Source organism: Abramis brama, assembly GCF_963993115.1.
Source record: "Abramis brama genome assembly, chromosome: 9".
In the NCBI taxonomy this organism is placed as follows: Eukaryota; Metazoa; Chordata; class Actinopteri; order Cypriniformes; family Leuciscidae; genus Abramis; species Abramis brama.
In genome coordinates this window covers 17,125,266-17,147,293 of record NC_139971.1, presented here as the reverse complement: position 1 = coordinate 17,147,293, position 22,028 = coordinate 17,125,266, and the positions used below count along the sequence as shown (strand labels likewise).

General features: G+C 39.2%; 1 protein-coding gene across 1 annotated transcript in view; it reads right to left on the bottom strand.

Moving 5' to 3' along the window:
• LOC311089688 (neprilysin-like) overlaps nucleotides 1–22,028 on the bottom strand; it is a 226,044-nt gene that overhangs the window by 40,406 nt on the left and 163,610 nt on the right. Inside the window, exons 5-8 of the mRNA XM_084124586.1 lie at nucleotides 1,353–1,433; nucleotides 1,026–1,121; nucleotides 824–942; nucleotides 462–527 (exon numbers count right to left, since the gene is read on the bottom strand). Coding sequence (XP_083980712.1) covers nucleotides 462–527; nucleotides 824–942; nucleotides 1,026–1,121; nucleotides 1,353–1,433 — 362 coding nt within the window. The remainder of the gene's footprint in view (nucleotides 1–461; nucleotides 528–823; nucleotides 943–1,025; nucleotides 1,122–1,352; nucleotides 1,434–22,028) is intronic.

Sequence of the window (22,028 nt, the reverse complement as noted above, 5' to 3'; positions counted from 1 at the left end):
TTTTAGGAGATGTACAGGCTTGTGTGGTCTGGGCAAATCCAAGGTAAAGCTGGAGGCAAAATTTGATATTCCTTTCTGAGAGTAAATTGAGGTTGATTTACACTTTCAGATTGATGGCGCAATAATTTCAATCTACTGTACACAGGAAGAACTCAAGGTATGAAAAAGGCCATAGGTTGCTTCATCTGTAACTCCTACATTTGGTAAATGTCATAAATAAGCTTTTGTATTGGATCAATAAAGAGTGAAAGAAAATGTCAGAGAGAGAGAAAGACACCTAGAGACCCTAATAATCCACCGGTTAGACTGGCTTGAACCAGCATGAAAGTTAATTCTGGTCTAAGCTGGTCTTTTCTGTAGGGAGGGGTTCAGGAGAAAAAAAAAAAAAAAAAAGAGGAAGAAAGAACCAAAAATGAAGTTTCACAAAATCCACCTGTTCCTGTTTAACAGGCAATTCTTACCTCCTCGTATGGCCCAGTGCACACATAGTAGTCTCTTGAGGAGAGGCCAAGACTTGGCTGGTCGAACTGGCACAGAGAATAAAACCAGGAGACAATCAGGCTTTCATTCTTAATTGAAAATCCAATGCATCCACATGTAGTGCCACCCTAATAAACCTGTATCAGTTACTCCAATTAAAAACCTCACAGACCCATGAACAATAATACTGTTTGTTTAAAGCAATTATGTGATTTTAAGTCTTTGGATTGACTTCTTGGAGATGGCGTGTAGTTTTTCTGCCATGGAGAAGTGTTTTAAACAAAAGTAAACATGGATTTGTGTTTGTATACAAAATAAGTAGTCTGTTGTTGCGCACACCTACATGAAGGATGTGTGCATTGGAGTCTCGGTCATCTGTACCAATAAAAAAGCTAATTAGGACTTGCTTTGCATATTTCTCATTAAGTTTGGCTATGGCATCTTCTGCTGTCCAATTCATTCCTGTAGAGGAGGAGAGAGGAAACATTTTATACAATGTACATATGAGGTAATTAGGGTTATGCGACTGAGAAATCTTCTCCTACCGTAAGTGGTGTCCCAATCATCTGTTGCTATAGGCCACTCAAAGACATCTGGCAGCATTGTGAGGAGAGGTGTCCCACCTCTCTGTTCAATGAGGCCTGTCAGGAAAATATTAAAGTAATACAGGCTTATTTAAGCAGCCAATGCATATGGAAATTGTAGTTAGTTTTTGTTTGTTTGTTGAGAATATCTGCATGTTTAAACAACTACATAATGATTTCATAATGACAATCTCCATGGACAATGTCATGACAGCATCTTTCTGACAATTTTAGAAAATTTAATATTAAGAGCCTATATAATTATACAGCCAATTGTTTTATACTCACTTTCATTGGTGCAAGACCTATAGAGAATTCTGGCTTTGGTCAGTGAACTACTGCTCCCACTCTCTTCTCTCTCTAGCACTCCTATAGAAAAATAATATAAAGTATCATTGCATTGGTTGGACAGTATAACAGACTTTAAAAATGTCAGTTTTTAATCATCATCATAGAGAGCAGCTAAACATGGTCCCAAATGAAAACCTCATGCATCATGCTTCCGTGTCTGTTTTGCTTCTGTCTACCTCTCCTTCAATAAGTGGGCCAGCTGTTTCTCTAAATCTCTCATATCCTATTTGCAGTACTTGAGTTCAGATTTTGTTTTAATTAGTGCTTGGGTCTCACCATTTCCTGTGTGTGTGTGATTGGATTATAAAGACCGCCTGGTGGCCATGTGGCACGAACCCCAACAGTTTCGAAACTCTGTCACTTCATCTCAGTCACTCTTTTTCTCCATCCACCTGACATGTGCAATTATATGCTTTTTTTCTCTCTTCCCATGTTATATGTAGACCTACTTTACAGACAAATACTTGTTTCAGAAAGTCTTGAAAAACTTGCAGCCTGTCATTCATCTAAAGCAAAATACAAAAATCTGAGAAAAGAATTCACTAATAATAAATTGTGCCCACTGATAGCATTGTCTATTTGCATGTACTGTACTGTACGTTGTTTTAGCAGCTGATCCACTTATATGGATAGATCACTAAAAAAAAGAAAATTCTGTCATCATTTACTCAGGTTCATGTTCTAAAAACGGTATAAATGTACTTGTTCTGTGGAACACAAAAGAATGTATTTTGAAAAATGTCTCCTTCAAAATATATTTTGTGTTCCTCTGAAGATAGAAAGTCGTAGAGGTTTGAAGTTACATAAGGGTAAGTACAAAATTGGTAACACTTTACAATAAGGTTCATCAGTTAACATTAGTTAATGTATAAACTAACAATGAACAATACATTTGTTACAGTATTTATTCATCTTTGTTAATGTTAGTTAATAAAAATACATCTGTTCATTGTTTGTTCATGTTAGTTCACAGTGCATTAACTAACAAACAAATACAACCTTTGATTTTAATATTACTAAATGTATTAGTTAATGTTGAAATTAAGATTAACTAAGATTAATAAATACTGAAGTATTGTTCGTTCTTAGTTTATGTTAACTAAGGTAGTGTAGGATTTGAGGGCGAACCAAACACAAATGAATCTTCCAGGTGATTTGTTCAAACATAATTCAACACAGAACTCAACATTCCAGACCCCAAATAACCAATCCAGAGCCATAAAATCCAGGCTCCAGCCAGTCTATGCTAACCAACGAAAAACCCCAGCTAAGAACTTTATGGCCATGCAAGCTTCAAAGAGATGAGCCCAACTAAAGGAAGAACGTTGTCAGCGTTTGATAGTTTTGAACTGATTGGTTCAGAGATGGCACAGCTCAGTGCTCGATCAAGATAACAGCAGAAGCTGCTCGATCCCACGACAGATATACAAAACAGACCTCCATTTTCTTAAGGAACTCTGAACCCAGAGTTAAAATCTCTTCAAACCACAGAGAACTGAGATTTTACCTATAACAATACATAAAATCATCCCAGAACAATTTTCGATGGACTTATAATCAAACATCATGCAACTACATAATTCTATGTTGTGTCTACCACCTATATGTGTGTCTAATATGCTTAGATCCCATATATAAGTCATGATTTGTTATAACTATAAGATGTTTGAATGAAAGTGTGTCTTGTTTCCTATCAGTACGATCGTATGTTCTTAATTCAAAAGATGGCTTGATTGAAATCTGTGTAAAATGTTTCGTATTCTTATAATACTGATGATGTCTAAACTGTGGCCTCTGTTCTCTCTGCTAGTGCTGGAGAGTAAGGGGATCACAGATAAAGTATGATTTACGATGAGAGGTGAAGAAAATGCCACCTCTCAAATAAAGACAGTGTCTAATTGGTCAGAACTCATCCAGGAGGCTGGACAAACATTTGAGTTTAAAATCTTAGGACCCGAACAAAGTTTTAGAGGCAGAAGCAGATGAAGAAAAAGTAGATTCGAAAACCATCATGGAGAAGCCAAATCAAGATCAGAAGAACATGGGTTAAACAGCTTCATTCAAGCCATCATCTACTCTCGTCTCAATTTTCTTTCTTTTCCTTTCTTTTCCGTTGTGAGTCTCGGTTCTAAGTTAAGTTTTGCGGCAAAGTTTCGGTCCACGATTCGACTGCAAAGCCTGCTTTCTAGCTTCAAAGACTTTCCATTCATCCGCCAGCACACCACGTGATTGGCCGCCCCAGACATCTATCTCAGGCACGAGGAAACGCCAGCCAACAGACCTGGGAAACCCCTTTTTACAATGACAAAAGGGAATCCCCAAAAGGAACGCAAAAACAAGCAAGTAGCCTCCAGACTTTTAAGCTGAACTGGTGCATTGATATATATTTAATAACCCGCCTAAGAAACGATAGAAGGGTTAAATTAATGATTGATGGTTCGTTCAGGTCAGGTCTTATAAGTGCATATAGAAACTTGGGATTTCATCATCTCACTCTTAAAACTCATTCTTTCCTCACTCTCTCTTTCTTTCTGCAACTCGTATGAATGTGTGTGCGTGTGTTTGTGTTAGATATTAGTTTTATGTGTTAGAATAATCAATAAAGTCTTGTTTGTATTTTAAAGAGAAGTGTTACTTGTGTTATGTGCTTACGAATTTAATGTCTTAAACTGCTGATCTAAGTTACCTTGCTAATACATAGTGTTTCACTATAGTTTGGATATTTATATCCGCTGCAGAGCTGATATTTGCGGCCGGTTCAAATGAACCCTGGACGAGTCATTTGCTCGTTCGTAATAAGTGATTCTTTCGAATTCCCTATAAATTAATTAATAATTCCTTTTGAGCTAAATTGACCTGTCAGAATCACTAAATTATCTTACAGTAGTTAAAGCTACAATATGTAATTTGTTTTTGCTGCTAGGAGTCACTAACCTCTTACAATAACAAAGGCGTAGTTTGATGACGCAGTGATAAGTGGAATGATGGGACTTGCTGTCATGCTGATGGATCTAATAATGTTTATGGATGAGTGAAAACATTCATGTTTTTTTAACATGACTGTGGTATGAAGCAGGTCATGATAGTGAATAAGAGACAGATATCAGCGCCACACGCGAGTCCCATGGATATAAAGGAATGAGGACATTTAATTCTACCGAACTACCCACAAGTGCTGAATTACTACTCACACAGGTCAGTTTATTTGACGAATTAAACTTGTGAGGTAATGCAGCGCTGTTTCATTTGGTCTAACGTTACACTATCATACTAAACAGCATTGGAGTGTGTTGAAAGTTATAATGTTATTCTATGTGTTAGTTTGTTTGCTATATGAGACTAGCAGTAAGCTAGATCAACATTAAAATAACTTACTGATCATATTCTAACATTTCATCATGTTGAGCTATATAACATTGACTTGTTTTATGTACATTTGCTCACTTGTCTAATAAAGTACATGCAAGAGCTGCGTCTCTGTCAAGTCCAAGTTAGTCACGGACGTGGAGCTATCGGCATCTCGAAAAAGCCACACCGATATTGATCCTCGTTTTAGTTCTCCTTTTGTCCCAAAGTCTGCTTGCCATGATCCATAATGTTTGAACAAAACAACAACAGCGTGCCGGCTAGACGTTACGCACTACACAGTTGTCTACGTCTGTCGCCATGTTTACTATGGCAGTACAACCGGAAACCAGGGATAACGTGGATATTACGTCATTGACAGGCGACAAGTGAACAGGGACGGGCACTTTTTAAAATTGTGAATTTCTCTAAATTCACAAATTCTTGGAAATATTTAGGGTAATGGAAGTACACAATTGAAAGAAATATATAACACTGTGCAAGTGGTTTTAGGATATTTTGATACAAAACTCTTACATATCGTACCTTTAACTAATGAACCTTATTGTAAAGTGTTACCAAAAAATTATAGGAATTTTTATTTTTAGGTGAACTAAAAGGTGAGCTTTTTAGGTGAACTACCTCTGTGTAACTCTGTGTTTCCCAAAATGTTTAGAGTGGCATACCCCCAGAGGCATTTAACATTGTTATGCATACGCTCTCCACTTAGACTCAGAGGTGTAAAGAGTACCTAAAAATCATATTTGAGTAAAAGTAGAGGTACCCTACACAGAAAAGATGACTCCATTACAAGTTACAAGTCACCAATTCCAATACTACTTGAATAAAAGTCTTAGAGTATCTGATTTTAACAGTACTTGAGTATTTTACTTGTACTGAATGTAGGCTCAAAGATGCAGTAGTCTATAAACAGACTAGAAACAGGTGCGCCTTCAGGTTATCACTTTGTCTGAAGAGACATCTGGACACACCCTCAGAGCGGGCCTGCTGCATAACATACTTGCTGCAAGGGATGTCTCTTGATAAAGCCCAGGAGGATGCAACCCCCCTTATGGAATGAGCCCTAACACCTAAAGCAGGGGTCGGCAACAGGTCAAAACTAAGATCTGTCATGTCAGCAACAGTTAACAAAAACTGTTAAAAAAAATGTTTGCCTTCAAAATAAAAGTATGAGAACGTTTTTGCAGCAATGTTTTATTCTGACATGAATTGAGAGCTTTTAATTTGTAAAGTTCTGAAAGACATTCAAAAGAGTCTGTGGATCGCTTCGTTGCACATAAGACACACTGGCTTTGCATTTATAAAACTAGGTAGGATAAACGCATAGTTGTCTTTCCATTCTTCTTTGTATGCTCTATTTTCACTGACAATTTCTTTAGACTCTTTGATAGTGCCATTTTCTCTCACTAGCAAGCTTAAATGTTAACATCACTCTGCACTCTACGTAATAGCGTAACTTACCTCCAGCATACAAACAATAAAAAAAAAATGCAGTTTAGTACATGAGGATGCCAAGGAATAATTCTGAGTGAAAAGTAGGCTACGTCAAATAATTATTACAATAAGTCAGGCTCCATTGTGTAACAAGCAAATTAAAATGATACACATGTATTATTCACAATATGAAAAGAGGAAATAAAAAAGTCCGTTAAGAGCATGACTCAAACATGCCATTAATGGGGCTTATTCAAGTCCTCTTTTATGTTTTAAGTTATTTTTATCCATTCTGCATCTCCCACATATGTAAATTATTCTTTGACTATATTCTGGCCCGCCATCTAGTGGTGAAACTTTTTTGGCCCGATGCCAAACTCACTTGCCGACCCCTGACCTAGAGGTTAAGCTTGACCGCACGCCTCATAGGCTAGAGCATCAAGTTCAAGGCATTGACGCTTGCTTACAGAACTACCACAGGCTCAGCTCCCTCCTTCTTTCACTCGCTCCTACGAGTCTACATCCCTACCAGAAGCGTACGATCGGTCAGTGTGCGACGGCTCGTGGTACCATCACAGAGAGCCACAAAATCACTCTCCAGAACATTCTCATTCACGGTTCCATGCTGGTGGAATGATCTCCCCACCCTCATTCGGAATGCAGAATCCCTGACAACATTCAAAAGACAACTGAAAATTCATCTCTTCCGTGAACACTTAAACTCATTAAAAAAATATCTTTCCTTTTCCTTTAATCCTCCCTTGTCTGGCATATGCTACTCTGAGCAATGCCTGAACTTTGTATTTTGCTCTGACTCACGCCACTGACTTGTGCGGTGGATGTAGTGCGATTTCCCCACTGAAACCCCATCAATCAGAGTGTGGCATGCCAAAATGGCAGCCACAAATACTCTGAGAGTAGCAAGACATGTACCTGCTGACAACTTTTCCTGCAGAAACTCCAGCACTGAAACAATCTGGCAGTGAACTGGGTCTGCATGACGTGTAGTACACCATCTTTCAAAAACGTACCACTTTAGGGAGTAAATTCTTCTAGTGGAGGGAGCCCTGGCACTCTAGTGGAGGGAACCCCTCAGGGGCAAAACATGAAGGTTCCAAAGCTTGGGCCGAGGATGGAATATCGTCCCATGCGCCTGAGACAGAAGGTCCCTCCTGATTGGAACCATCAAGGAGGGATATTAGATATGAGAACCAAACTCTGGTCGGCCAACAAGGCACTATCAGCAAGAGGCAAGGCCCTTGCTGACGGGACCTTGGCCAGGACTCCCAGGAACAGAGCGATTGGTGAAAACGCATAAAGACGCATTCTGGGACATGCATGGGCCATGGCGTCCAGACCCAGGGGGGCTGGAGTAGTCAGCAAGAATTAGAGGGGACATTGCGCGGTTTCTTGTGAAGTAAAGAGGTCCAACTCTGCTTCGTAAAATCTTTCCCAGATCTGACTGACTATGTTAGGGTGGAGCTTTCAATCCCTGTGTGTCACAGCCTGTCTGGACAATAAATCTGCTCCCATATTCATGCGTCCAGGGATGTAAATCGCCCTAAGGGACATGAACTTGTCCTAAGCCCAAAGCAGAAACTGCTGTGCTAGTTTGTTCAAAAGGAACGAATGCAGTCCACCTTGACGATTTATGTAAGCTACTACCGTAGTGTTGTCCACAGTGTTGTGACATGGTAGCCGCTTAACTGCCGGAGGAAGTACTTCAGGGGCAGAATTACAGCCATCAATTTGAGGCAATTGATGTGCCAATCGAGATGATGGCCTCTACAGAGTCCTTGGGCTGGACGGCCATCTAAGACCACAGCCCAGCCCATATCGGAAGCATTTGTTGTTAGCATCTTGCAACGACAACACGCACCTAGAGTGGGACCCAAGGTGAGGAACCGGGCTCTGAGCCACATAGAAAGGGTACAAAGCCTGCGGTGTGTAACCCTTATTTGCCTTTAGGGATTGGCCCTTGCATGACATCTCCTGGCTCTGAGCCACAACTGAAATGGTCTCAAATGCAGAAGGCCCAGGAGACCTAGAACTCTTTTGAAAATTATGTAAAGTAATTTTCTGGCCTAGTCTGATATTCCTCAGGGTGTTTAAGATGGATTCCAAAAATACGTGAGACAACTGTGCCCGCATGGTGACCGAGTCTCATACGACTCATAAATATGTTGTCCTCTGGGCAGGAGAAGCATGCTTTTCTTGGGACTCAACCCCAGAGATACTAGATGACCGATGTCGAAGCACAAGCTCTTGTGAAAAGAGAAAAGGCTTCACTCCTGCCAGACAAAACCGACACCTGACACAGGAATAGTTTAAGAGAGAAAGGTAGCACAAACAGCACACAATGCGGTCTCTGAAGACAAAGAAACCTAAAGGCACATCTGTTTCACGTCCGTTTATAGTCTCTAACAAGCGGCATCGTCAGTTGTTATTTAAAGCTAAGATTTCTTGGAGTGTTTGCCACACATTAGAGGGCTGCATTGGGATTGGGCTCCCGCAGGTGCCGCGGGACCCAACGCAAATGTCTCAGGAGCGGGCAGTTTTACCTTTGCAGCGGGTGGGAGTAGGCGGGTCCCACAGCGCGGGTCCCGTAGTCCTGCGATCCCGCGATGTGCCGTGTAAGTTGTAACAAGAAAGGAGTCAACAAATGAAGTCCATGCAGTCGATCAATAACTTTCTCCTTAGCATTCTGTAGTAGGCTACACCAAGTGATCTATTCATTATTTAATTCATACGTTAAGTAAATACAAATACAACGCCTAGAAATCCCCCAAAAAGTGTCAAAGAAATATCTTCACTGAGTTAAATATCTTCGGACCGGAACTCCGTTTGTCAGATGACAGTCAGAATGACAATTGACAGATGTGAGTGCGAAAACTACTTATGTCAAACATAACAGGTATATTCACCTCAGAGAAGAAGATGTGGATTATATTTTGTGCTGTATTTTTGTTCATCTCGACTTCTCGCAAATTGTGTGTTTTTCTGGGCGAGTCGGAGTGACCTGAGTCTCATGAACGCGCAGTTGAGCACAGACCATCAGGCAAGGTCAGGATTTCCGTTAAAAAAGCTAGTGCTTTTTTTAAAGCTAGAGCTAGTGGACGTGGCAGAGAGGTTGTTTCGCCCAGGGCGCCATACAAGCTAGACACCTCTGATATTATCAACATTAAAAACAAGAACTCACACAGGGTTTGAGTCTTTATCGATCTCTATGCACAATCTGTGTCTATATTTGTTCTTCATGCAAGTACGTGCTAAATCCCTGCTTTTACAAGGTACATTGTCGAGAACGGCTGTAATGTAGCGTGATTTGAACTCTGCACGCAATGTTTGCATGCTGCTTGTGTGGATACAATCAGTTTTGACCACAAAAGATGAGGTAATTTGATTGGATATCATGTATTTGACCATTTACGACATTTTGCCTGTTAGAAATACATTCTCTGTTTTAATGTTATTTTAAGGTGGCATAGAATTAAATGAACAACAAAACTCAGTATTTTGTTCATGTACCCCCTCGGTCACCTCATGTAGCCTAGTTTTGGAACCACTGAGGTAACTGTACAAACACACTCCAAAAAATACTGCGTAATTCTCTGTCAGGGTTATGTCTTTTCTGTGTTTGAATTTTAAGTCCCTTGGTTACTCATTTTTGATTAGTGTTCACATGGTATTCATTGCATTGATTGGTTTGTGTATTTAAGTTCTGTTTTTTCCTCAGTTTATTGTCTATGTTAGATATCATTGGGTTGCTCTGTTCAAGTGTTTGCCAGTTCTAGTATCTTGATTGTCTGTTTTTACTAAAGAATTGCTACGCCTATATCCAGCTTATCCTCTTAACTGCCTGCAACCAATGCTGACAGATAGATAGACCCAATATGGATGTAGCAGCAGTTCATATTCTCCTCTTCTCACAGGGGAACCAGTCCCTTGAGACACACACAGGGTTTTTTGGAGTTACAACACCTTGTCCAGTATGATAATGTTCCTATGTGAAGAGACTGACCTCAAGGGACTTTCCAGAAGAACGTGGAATGGGTACTCCTCAACAACAGTATTTTTTATTCTTTGTTTTGTATACCCTACTTTGTGGACACCAAATTATCAATTAAATCTTTAAACCACACAGAGTATCCAAAAATGCCCACTGATGTGAAAATAAATTAAAACGGATGTATCTATATCAAAGCTAAAAAACTGTTGTTGTTTTTGTTTTGTTTTTCTCTCGGTCTCGGTCCACAAAAGCTAGTATACAGCCCCATTGAAAGTTACTTTTTGATATTGAGATCAGCAGTAGCCTTATCTGACCCACATCTCCCGACAAAGCCCACTCTGTCCCGGCAGGAAACAACCCTTCCCTCGAGCATCTCCTGCATGTATATGCATGAGTATTCTGCTGGCCCTGTTCAGAAATCTTTTCGTATTTATATACCATTTTCTGTCAGGTTGATCTGGATTATGCCTCTCACAGCCTATCATAGTGGGCTAAGTCTGCTAGTGACATGTTAACATTTAGACATCAAGATCCATAATGTAGTGTATTTATAATTTTCTGTGCAGGCCAAATAACCCTGTTTGCAGGAATGAATGAATGCAAATGCAATGTTTGCGGAAAAGGGACACAAAGACCAATGTAAACATTTACATGTTTTATGTTAGTCTCTAGACTCCTCCCTGCTTCTTTCTTTTTATGACCTTTTACACTCTCTATAGGTCTTTTTAATTACACTCTAACTCAAGATATTTCCAGCGGTTCTGCTGAATCACATACTGAAGTTTATATAGTGTTTTACAACTCCTCACACCTGAACAGAACACATGCTTCTCAACCAGGAGCAAAACATACCCTTTATATAAAGCATTTGAACATCCAGAGTAAATGGCTACATTCAAGGCAAGATTCTGAATTAATGCCACAAGTATAGGGATGTGCCCAAAGCCGAATACCTTATTCATTTTGAAGCCATTATTTGTCCCGGTCTGAATAACGAATTCTGCAGAATAATAGGAAAAATATTCATCAGACAGTCACTCTGTGTTTGCTGGATAACAGGTGAGCCAGGGGATAGCACGATATTAAACATGAACCATTTCGCAATTATGAGTGTGTGAAGTGAATGGCCCTCATTTACAAAAATCTGTGACAAACGCACAAACGACAAAAAAAAAAACGCACATCAGAAAATTGGCCCTACGGTCCTTTCGACGCAAAACTTGTCATTTATCAATATGGATCTGAGCGGTGGCTACAATCAAATCTTACGTCAGGTCTCAGCTTGTGTATGCAAGTTTTTGAGTTAGTGTGAACTTGCGTGCAGCATAGTAAATCTGGTGGAAAATTGTAATGAAAATTTTGTTCCCTTTCAAAAGCTTCACTCTATGCTGCGCTCAATGAAGCGCTTTGGGAACACTTTGTGTGTGACCGGCTATGAATAATGTGTGAGAACATGCCAATGCAATTGGCCTTGAACTTGAACCTCTGACGGTGACAGTGGGAATCCCTTGCTTGTCAGAGGCTACAAAAAGATGTGCAACAGGTGCGCTCTTCAGGTTTCTTTGTTTTCAGAGATCGTTCTCTGTGTGTGTGCGCTGCACTCGTTCTGTCGCTCTCATCAGAAATTAGTTTCCAGCTTTTTGGTGTATGCAGAAATTTCTTTGAGAAAGAGATAGAAAAATGAGCATCACTCAAGGTAAGCGGTGTTCACGTTCACAGTCCATGCCTGAATATGACACACACCAGTTTTGCCTTGTGTGTTTAGGGGAAGAGCATGCTGCCCTTGCATTTGAGCATACCTTCGCACTGAGCATTGTGAAACGTTCACAGTTAAATTGCTTCCTGTTGCTTTGCTTATTTCTAAGGATTAGCATCCACAATGCGATCGTGGGGCTCGCGTGTCGATCTGGCTGAGGAGCGAGAGATGGGTCCGTCCCTATTGCTCGCTCTCTCTCCAGATCGCGGTGTCCTTTTGCCTGGCTCCACAGTGTACCCCGGCACTTCTGCGGCTCGGGCAGGGGGACGCTTTATCTCTTGTTTCCACTGGAATGGAATGTGAGTTTGCCGCCTCAGAGCGTTCCTCCCGCAATGACAAAGCGAGAGAGGACTACTCGAGGTGGTTACTTAAGCATTGGTCAGATTACAACTAGTCTGGCAATTAGCTGGCGAAACACTCTTTAAATTAGAGGACAAATTTCTGTCTGGTGGCAAAGAGGAGGGACCGCAACAATGGTCTCTCCCCTTCTTTAAGGACCTCCATGATGAAATATCACATTCATGGGGGAAACCCTATACATTGCGTGTCTTTGCGCCCTCTACATCGACATATTCGACTATCGTGGGCTCGAAGGCACATGGTTATACCATGATGCCTCAGGTTGAAGAGACACTCGAGGGCTATGTATCCCCTTGTCTGCATCCTCATTAAAGAACCAGCTCTCCCTACCAAGCTATGCAGGACAACAACGATTTTAAATTTGTAAGACATGTTTTGTGTAAGAAAGCTTTATGGCTTTGAGGCGTGAACACATCATGAATATTAATGTCTTTCACACCTGAGAAAGACAAAGACCCTCCCATAATGGCCCTATCAGGTGCTATCAGGCCCTATCATTATGAGCAACCTTGCACAAAGAATGAGAAGATTTAAAAAAGAATGGCTTTTTGATTGTTTGGATTTATTTACAACATAACATGTAAAGATACACAACAAAGGACAAAAAAAACACATTATTTAACACATCATCTAAAGACAGAGACTTGAACAGTCACACACCTTTGTGCCATTCATGAAACATAGTACATACCTGTCATTTCCAAGGAGTTTGATTTTTCATTTACCATGAAAAAAATGTACTCATGTGATAATGTTTATCATGTACTCATGTGAATGTTGAAGAACACAACATTTTATTATTATTATTATTATTAGTGTACACAAATAAAATAAGACATTTAACAGTTTTGAATGATGTATAACACTTGCCTGTATGACAAAAATCGACAGAGTTATTTGAGTCTCTTTTGCACTGATAAGAAAAAAAGCTAGCCGACCCCAGGCGGTTAAGCTAGCTCCCTGCTTCTAATAACACACACCCTACTATCCACTTCTTTGACTTAATATAGGGCACATCCTTAGGGTTAAACTCCCTTTCACACTCTAGTGGCTAGGATGTAAAGCATACCAGTTGGTAAAACTGTTACGACGGCTTAAATCGTTTTCAAGTTCAAGATGCTAACTATCAAGATGATCGTGTCACAATCCAACATCACGATTGGTTTGTTACAATTGGTCTCAAGGACGCATGTTTTCACATAAAAATTCTGCCACAACACGGGAAGTTCCTGAGGTTCGCTTTCGGGGCCAAGCTTACCAATATCAAGTTCTTCCATCCGACCTAGCCTTGTCACCCTGTAAGAGCTTGCGCTTCGACATCGAGATCAATCCTCGCTCATCTTGTCTCTCTTCGGCTGAGACGCAACTCCAAGAAAAGTCATGCACTGAACGCTTTGTGCACTTTCTAAAATCCATGTTTATGGCAAGGGTTATGCAGGTTCGTCCCTTTAACCCTTTCACACGTAAGTTTAAAATATTCTGGCTGACCCCCCAGCGTGAGTTTTTCAAGGCGACCATTATTTAGAATGTGTCACTTTATGGTTTCCATGGTGACGCGTCATTGCTTGTCACGTGACACACCGCAGCAACAACAGAGCTGAATGAATGATGATCTGCTTTTATGTCATTTTTCCTTTTTTATTCAAAATATTCACAAAATTGTTTGATATGGCATGAAATATCTGATATTCCGATTGTCAAATATATGCAAGTGGAAGTGTTTTGTTTGTTTAAACACCTTTATAACGATCACGTTAGTTGAGCTGTATGCGCGATGGGCGCCGCCATCTTAGTTTGTGCCGCAGACGCAGTTCAGAGAATCGGATCTGTTGGATTTACAACACGTGAATTCATCCACTTCTCCCGAAATACATAAAAGTAAGTGGCAGGTGAACTGGGAGAAGAATAGAGTAAACTTTAAAGTTACTTACACAATGAGTATCTGATATGAATAAAACTAATTATAATGGAAAGGATTATTATTGCCTCTTCCTTTGACATCAGTGTGTATTTTACAAACTCTAAATGTATTGTTTTTTTAAGTACTTATATGTCTGAAACCTAAAATAAACATTATGTGGTTGAAAACACTGAAAAGTTGTGATATATGACAGCTCTGAGTGCACCTGTCTCTGGCTCAGCGCCAGCCAACGAGTGAAAGCACATTTTGAATTTAGCAGTTGATCACGTCATGCACTGACCGTTCTAATCACACCGGTATGATTGTACGCTCCAGGGACCGGCTTAGACTGATCACACCGGTGTGATCTTACGTGCGAAAGGGTTAATGTGGTTCAGACCCCGGTTCCTCACCTTGGGCCCACTGTAGGTACTTGTTGTCATCGCAAGATGCTAACGACAGACGCTTCCCGTATGGGCTGGGCAGCGGTCTGAGGTGGCCGTCCAGCCCAGGGGATGTGGTGAGAGGTCATCATGTCGATTAGCACATCAATTGCCTCGAATTGATGGCTGTATTTCTGACCCTGAGGTACTTCCTAACCCTAACTTTATTTATATAGCGCTTTTTACAATACAGATTGTTTCAAGGTAGCTTTACAGTGATAACAGGAAAATAATGCAACAAAGTTAGTTTCAGCTGTACAACAGATCTAGAGGAAAATAGTGGACCATAGTTGTGAGGATACTGCCTTTTCTAATATTTTTGACAGAAAGGGTAGATTTGAGATCGGCCTGTAATTGACTAATTGTCACGGCTGAATATAATACAAAAATGTGCGAGGACTCAAGTGCAGGAGAATAGTTTATTTACAAAAAGAAAAACAAACACAAAACAAAACCCACGAGGGGGAAAACATAATTAGTAAATGCAAAACAAAACCAGAACATAAAACTTACAGGATGATCACGGGGAACAGGAAACATTAGACAACGAACCGACACAGACTGCAAACAAGAGGGGACTTATAAAGGGAACTAATCAAGAGGGAACAGGTGGAAGAACTCAAACAATAATCAGATAACAAGTGGGAGGGATCAGACAATGACATGAGCACATGGCCCAAAATAACAAAACACCCATGTGCAGCACAAGACAGGACAGACATGTGACACTAATTCTCTAGGATCAAGTTGCTTTTTTTTTTTTAATAAATCATGTTTTTAATAAATAATGTCTCTAAATTCCAATCCCAATGCTTCTTTTTTATTATCTACATGGATATTAAAATCACCAACAATTAGGACTTTATCTGCAGCCAGTACTAACTCCGATAGAAAATAAGCAAATTCTTTAATAAAGTCTGTATTAAAGTGCCTGTATACAGTAGCCAGCACAAATGTCAAACGGGATTTATCATTAACACTAGATAGTGTTACATTAAGCAACAACGCTTCAAAATAATTATATTTGAAACTAGACTTCTCAGTAATACTGAAGATATTACTATAAATTACAGCAACACCTCCCCCCTTGCCTTTCAGACAAGGCTCATGTTTATAACAATAATCTTGGGGGGTCGATTCATTTAAAGTAATGTAATTGTCTGGTTTTAGCCAGGTTTCTGTTAAACACAGCACATCTAGGTTATGATCTGTAATCATATCATTAACAATAAGTGCTTTTGAAGAAAATGATTGAATATTTATCAACCCAAGCTTTATCATTTGTTCATCTGTATTATATCTGTTTTTATTTGTTGAACATTAATACAATTTTTACCCTTAACCCTCTGGGGTCTGAGCTGTTTTCTGGGCCCTGGAGGTGTTCTGACATGCTCTGACATTTGTGGTTATTTCTGTTACTTGTGACATTTTCATGGCTAAAGTCTAATTACACTGTATTCAGCACAAACTCTGCTACAATAATATATCAGCAGCATGTATGTAAAAGTTTGTAGTTTTGAGATAATGACATTTATGCGTGGTTTGTGAAAATACAAAAAAAAATTCTCACTGAAATAAGGCCATGAAACCCATACTGATTATTTCTTCACAAGACTTTTGAAAATTGTATGACGTAGCCTATAATATTTGCTCTAAAACTATGTGAAAATCACCCTGACTGCTCATTCAGATAAGACAATATATTGATTTAAAATTTTTACGACGTGTTCTGTGTGAGAAATCTTTATGCGGGAGGTCATTAATATGTATTGTTTTTACACCTGAGAAAGACAAAGACCCTCCCCTAACGGCCCTATTAGGAGCTATCAGGCCCTGTCATTCTGAGCAACCTTGCACAAAGAATGAGGAGATTTAAAAAAGAATGGCTTTTAAATTGTTTGGATTTATTTATAACACAACATAATCCAAAGATACACAACAAATGACAAAAAAGCACTTATTGAAAACAATGATCCAAAGACAGAGACCTTTGTGCCATTCCTAAAAACATTGTACATACCTTTCATTTCCAAGGTGTTTGATTTTCACTTTACCATGTTCATGTACAGAGACTCATGTGAATGTTGAAGTCAGCAGGACTCAGTGGCATCTGGGCCCTGAAAGAAAAAAAAGTGAACATACTGATATCAAGAGAAAGGCCTGCACGATTTTGGGAATAAATTTTAGATTTTTCTGGTTAAAATTGCTTTTTAAAATTCACAGAATACACACACACACACACACACACACACACACAAATGTTTCCAACAATATATAATATAATGAACACCAGGTTTGTTGTGCCTTGTAGGCATAGGCTAGACTTGCTCTCTCATATTTTCATCTGTTCGCCAAAAATGACTAATTATCTCCTTAGGAATGTCTGAAACCAGTCCATACATACTGTAATAGACGTGCCAGGTGCAAAAGCTTGACAGGCGTAGCAACAGTAACTAAGGAGGGCGGGGCTTAGCGAAGGGTCAATTTGCCGAAAAAAGAAATTGATCTTGTAATACAAAAATCATTTAGATACAATTCATGTTTTCATAAGGAATAAAAAAATAAATAAAAATAAAAATAAATACACATCAGCCAATAGAGAATTGAGACGCTTTCTACATCTCCCGGCGTACTTTGAGAGCAACTCCAGTCTGATTGATCATTTTGGAATATCGTTCAATACAAGAGCTTGATTGGAGGACGGCGGTTGTCCATCACACAACTGTGATTCTATTGGCTCTGACGGTTCCAGACAACACCCGATTGCGCATGCGCGAAGTGGGTCTGTGTCGTCATCGTCAGGCAGATTCTGACCTGGACCGGTTCGGAATGAATTTGGGGGTAACAGCTCAAACGGTAAGCAAAGTTTTTGAAGTCACATTTTATAACTAGAAAATTCCTAAATAAATGTTGTGTGTGCCTGACTCTGGCCCATATATTAATACGTATTGTGTTAATTAATATTGTGTGTATGGGCAGAGACTAGTTTAACCGCGAACCGCCGTTGTGTGCTAGCTAACCGCCAACCGCCGTTCTCTGTCTGTGTGTGTGTGTGTGTGTGTGTGCGCGTGCGTGCGTGCGTGCAGACTAGTTTAACCGCGAACCGCCGTTGTGTGCTAGGGAGTGTGTGTGCTAGTGTTAGGGATGTCTCTGTTGGTCGAACGCGGCACATTGACACACTTTCCATCCACAACTTCCTTCTCTTTTCCAGAGATTTGGAAGAACACGACTTGAAAGTCTCCTTCAATGGTGAGTTGTCCCCATAACCTTACCTAACCCAACCATCTATTTGAATCTGAAAGTAATTTAACCCTTAAAACAAAAATCATTTACATTTTTGTAAAATTTAAATACAAGTTGATGTGGAAGATATTATTTAAAAAATGATGAGCACAGCCCTCATTTGATTGAATGTTTTTATGACTTATTTTCAAATTGAATGATTTTCTTTATAAAAAATTTAGGCTTAAAAATATTTAGTTTTTATATTTTACACTCCCAGATGTATCACAAAAAATGGAGACGACAAAATGCACAATTACGCGCATTGGTGGAGTCTAGTGACTCAAATGAGAATCCAGAACTCAGCAGTTCAATATGACACTTTGCTGATTCTTCAAACTAACCTGATTTTTCACATGAGCACATGTAAGGTTTTTTTTTAAAATATTATTACAAGTAAAAATAAAATAAAAATTGCTCCACTGGCAGATTTTTCTATTTATTTTGTGAAAATTTGCATGAAACAAGTGAAAATTGTCTAAATACAAGTTACTTTTTAGGTGTCTTATTTTAAGTGTATGAGATTTATTTTGAATAGAAAATAGACATTGGACTAGAAATATCATAAATATTCTTGGTAAAATTTTGAGTTTTTGCAGTGCATTTTTATTGGGGCAAATGAAAAAACTTGGATTTTGTGGTGTAGAGCGTACTCAATACATTATAAAAAATAATAATCAATCGCTTCTTTTTTTGGCTAGAATTCCAGAATAGAGTTCTTCAGTTCCTTGTCGAAATCAAGGATACAATTCACGTTGCCACCTCATCTGCTGGAACAAGTTATGAAGTGAAGCCGGCAAACACAGAAGAAGAGCTTGAAGCTTTAGAGAATCGCTTGGAGGACAAGAATGAGGGAGCAGAACTGGTAAGTTTTAAATAATTAATCTTGTAAAGTGCGGGCAAAGTTTCATTATAACAACTGGCTTGTTCACTTTGGTGACCACTACAAACTCCTCGTCCTCATCATGTGCCTGCTTTGTGGAGGTCTGGACTCTATACTGACCACTTTCTGGTTATATTTTTAATAGGGGTGGGAATCTCTAGGCACCTCATGATTCGATTCGATTACGATTCAGAGGGTAACGATTATCGATTATTAACGATTATTAAATGAAATTATAAAAAAAAAAAAATTCTACTTGGTACTTTTAAAGCAAAGTATTTTTATGATGACCCATAACAAACTTACTTCCAATATTTCCTATATTAATTTTATTAATAAAACAAATGGAAGTGATTTGGCAAGTCAACTGTAAGGTTACATTTGCCAGCATATGTCCCAACATTGCTGAGAACCAACAGGAAAATAAATGTGTGCCTGTACTAGCAGCGTACTTGCAGTAAATTAATACAATCTTCAGCATATTCTTAATAATAGACTTCTAACCAACATCCTCTTTTTATTTCCAATGAGCAATATAATCCTTCAGACAAAAAACATTTTGCTGTAGCAAATTCACAAACAGTTTTCGTTCAAAAATATAGAATTATGTACCAGCAGCTCTCATATAATGCTTGTGGACTTACGGATGTTCTGAATAATTAGTAACATACAAAGCCACTCTTACACACAACTAAATAATAAAGAGTTATGACTTGAAATGTTTGCTGTATACCACAATCAAAAACAGCTTATACAAAGAAAGTGAATGAACATCTGCAGAGAGTACAGTCAAAATGTAACTTTTTGTGACTGGCATTGCACATATTGCAGGGCAGTATAACGTACGTATAACAGATCGGTTTACAGCATATTGATGTGAAAACTAAACAATACAGAAAGCAGCTCTCATACAAAAAATACTAAATAGGTCACAATGAAATTGCCAATTTTCCATACGTTAGCTTTTAACGAAGAGGGTGCTATAATAATAATAATAATAAACTTTATTTTATAAAGCGCCTTTAAAAGCAACTTCTCAAAGCGCTGTACACAAATTAAGCAATACAAAGCTCAAGCAATAAAAATAACATCAACAATCAAATGCTAATTTAAAAAAATAAGTCTTAAGTCTACCTTTAAAAAGGTCGTAACTCTGGGCTTCCCTAAGATCAAGAGGCAGAGAATTCCAAAGGACCGGAGCATATGAAGAAAAGGCCCTATCACCCATAGATCGTAAGCGTGTATGAGGAACAACCAACAAGTTGGATTGCGAAGAACGCAGTCTCCGTGTTGGGGTATAGGAAGTTAACAATTCAGATAAATAATACGGAGCCAAGCCATGCAATGCTTTATATGTCAGCATCAAAACTTTAAAATCTACTCTGAATCGGACAGGGAGCCAGTGTAAGGACTCCAAAACTGGAGTGATGTGATTGCATACCCTGGACCCAGTCAATATCCTGGCGGCCGAGTTTTGTACATACTGTAGTTTGTTGAGTGTGGATTTAGAGACTCCGGCTAGAAGGGCGTTACAGTAATCTATCCTAGAGATGACAAAAGAATTCATCAGCTTTTCAGCTACTGAGAAATTTAACATAGGACGTAATCTTGCTATATTTCTGAGGTGAAAAAAGGATGATTTAACTGTACTCTGAACGAAAGAATCAAATGAAAGCCTAGAATCAAAAATAACTCCAAGATTCCTCACTTTAGCTTGAATAGCCAAGACAGAGCCATCAATAGTCAAAGATAAGGAACCAGCTTTGGAAATTTGATGAGGGGAGCCAATAAGCATAACTTCAGTTTTACCACTATTCAGACACAGAAAATTTGTAGTCATCCATTCCTTAATCTCAGAAACACAGCCGGACAGAGAATCAACATCAAGTTGTTCACCAGGTTTTGAGTGTATATAAATCTGCGTATCATCAGCATAAAAGTGATAATGGAGGCCAAGCGATCGCAGCAACTTTCCAAGCGGTGACAGATAAATATTAAAAAGCAGAGGGCCCAAGACTGAGCCCTGAGGAACCCCAGTGAGAACAGAGCTAATCTCAGACCTGAAACCACCCATGGAAATGAACTGAGAACGGTCAGAAAAATAGGATTTAAACCACTTCAAGGCTGTCCCCGACACACCAAAATCTTGTTCAAGACGGATGAGTAATAGACTATGATCCACAGTATCAAAAGCTGCTCTTAAATCAAGAAGGATGAGAATGGAAATTACACCAGAGTCAGAAGCCATTAACAAATCATTGGTAACTCTGACCAAAGCCGTTTCAGTACTGTGGAATTTACGAAAACCTGACTGAAGAGGATCAAACAGGTTATTAATTGCAAGATGGTTACGTAAATGAAGGGCAACAACACGCTCAAGTATTTTTGCCATGAACGGAAGATTGGAGATAGGTCGAAAATTATTAAAATCCTCCAGAGTAGTATTTCCTTTTTTTGGCACTGGAGTTACAGCAGCAATCTTTAATGCTGCTGGAACCTCCCCCATCTGCAATGAGTCATTCATAATACTGAGGACAGTAGGGCTCAAAACATCAAAGCAAGATTTAAATAAGCTTGAGGGAACAGGATCAAGCAAGCAAGTGGTAGATTTCATGCTTGATACCTCCCTTTTGAGAGCCTCAGAATTAAGATGCGGAAAATTAGTGAGAGGAAAACCAGTAAACCCGGATGAACAGAGAAGTGAGACAGTGGGAGCAGATGCAACAGAAATTTGTTTGCGAACACTATCAATTTTAGATTTAAAAAATTTAAGAAAAGAATCGCATAGCTGTTGAGAAACAGGCAAGGTGGTGGCAGCATCAACTTTAAGCAGTCTATTTATAGTGTGAAACAAATGTCTGGGGTTTCCTTGATTGTTTTCAATAATCTGAGAGAAATAAAAAGATCTTTCAGTCTCAATTAATGCTCTGTAGTCACCCAGAAGATCCTTCCAAGCCAAATAATGACCATTCAAGCCAGTAAGACGCCATTTACGCTCCATTTTTCGACATGCAGCCTTCCTAGTGCGCAAATTGTCATTATACCAAGGAGCAGTGCGGGCTGAATTAATCTTACGTGACCTTAGGGGAGCATAAGAGTCAAGATTAGTAACAAGAGCATTATTAAACTGTGAAACTTTCTCCTCCAAAGATGTTGAATGCTGGTCACTTAAAGTAGATA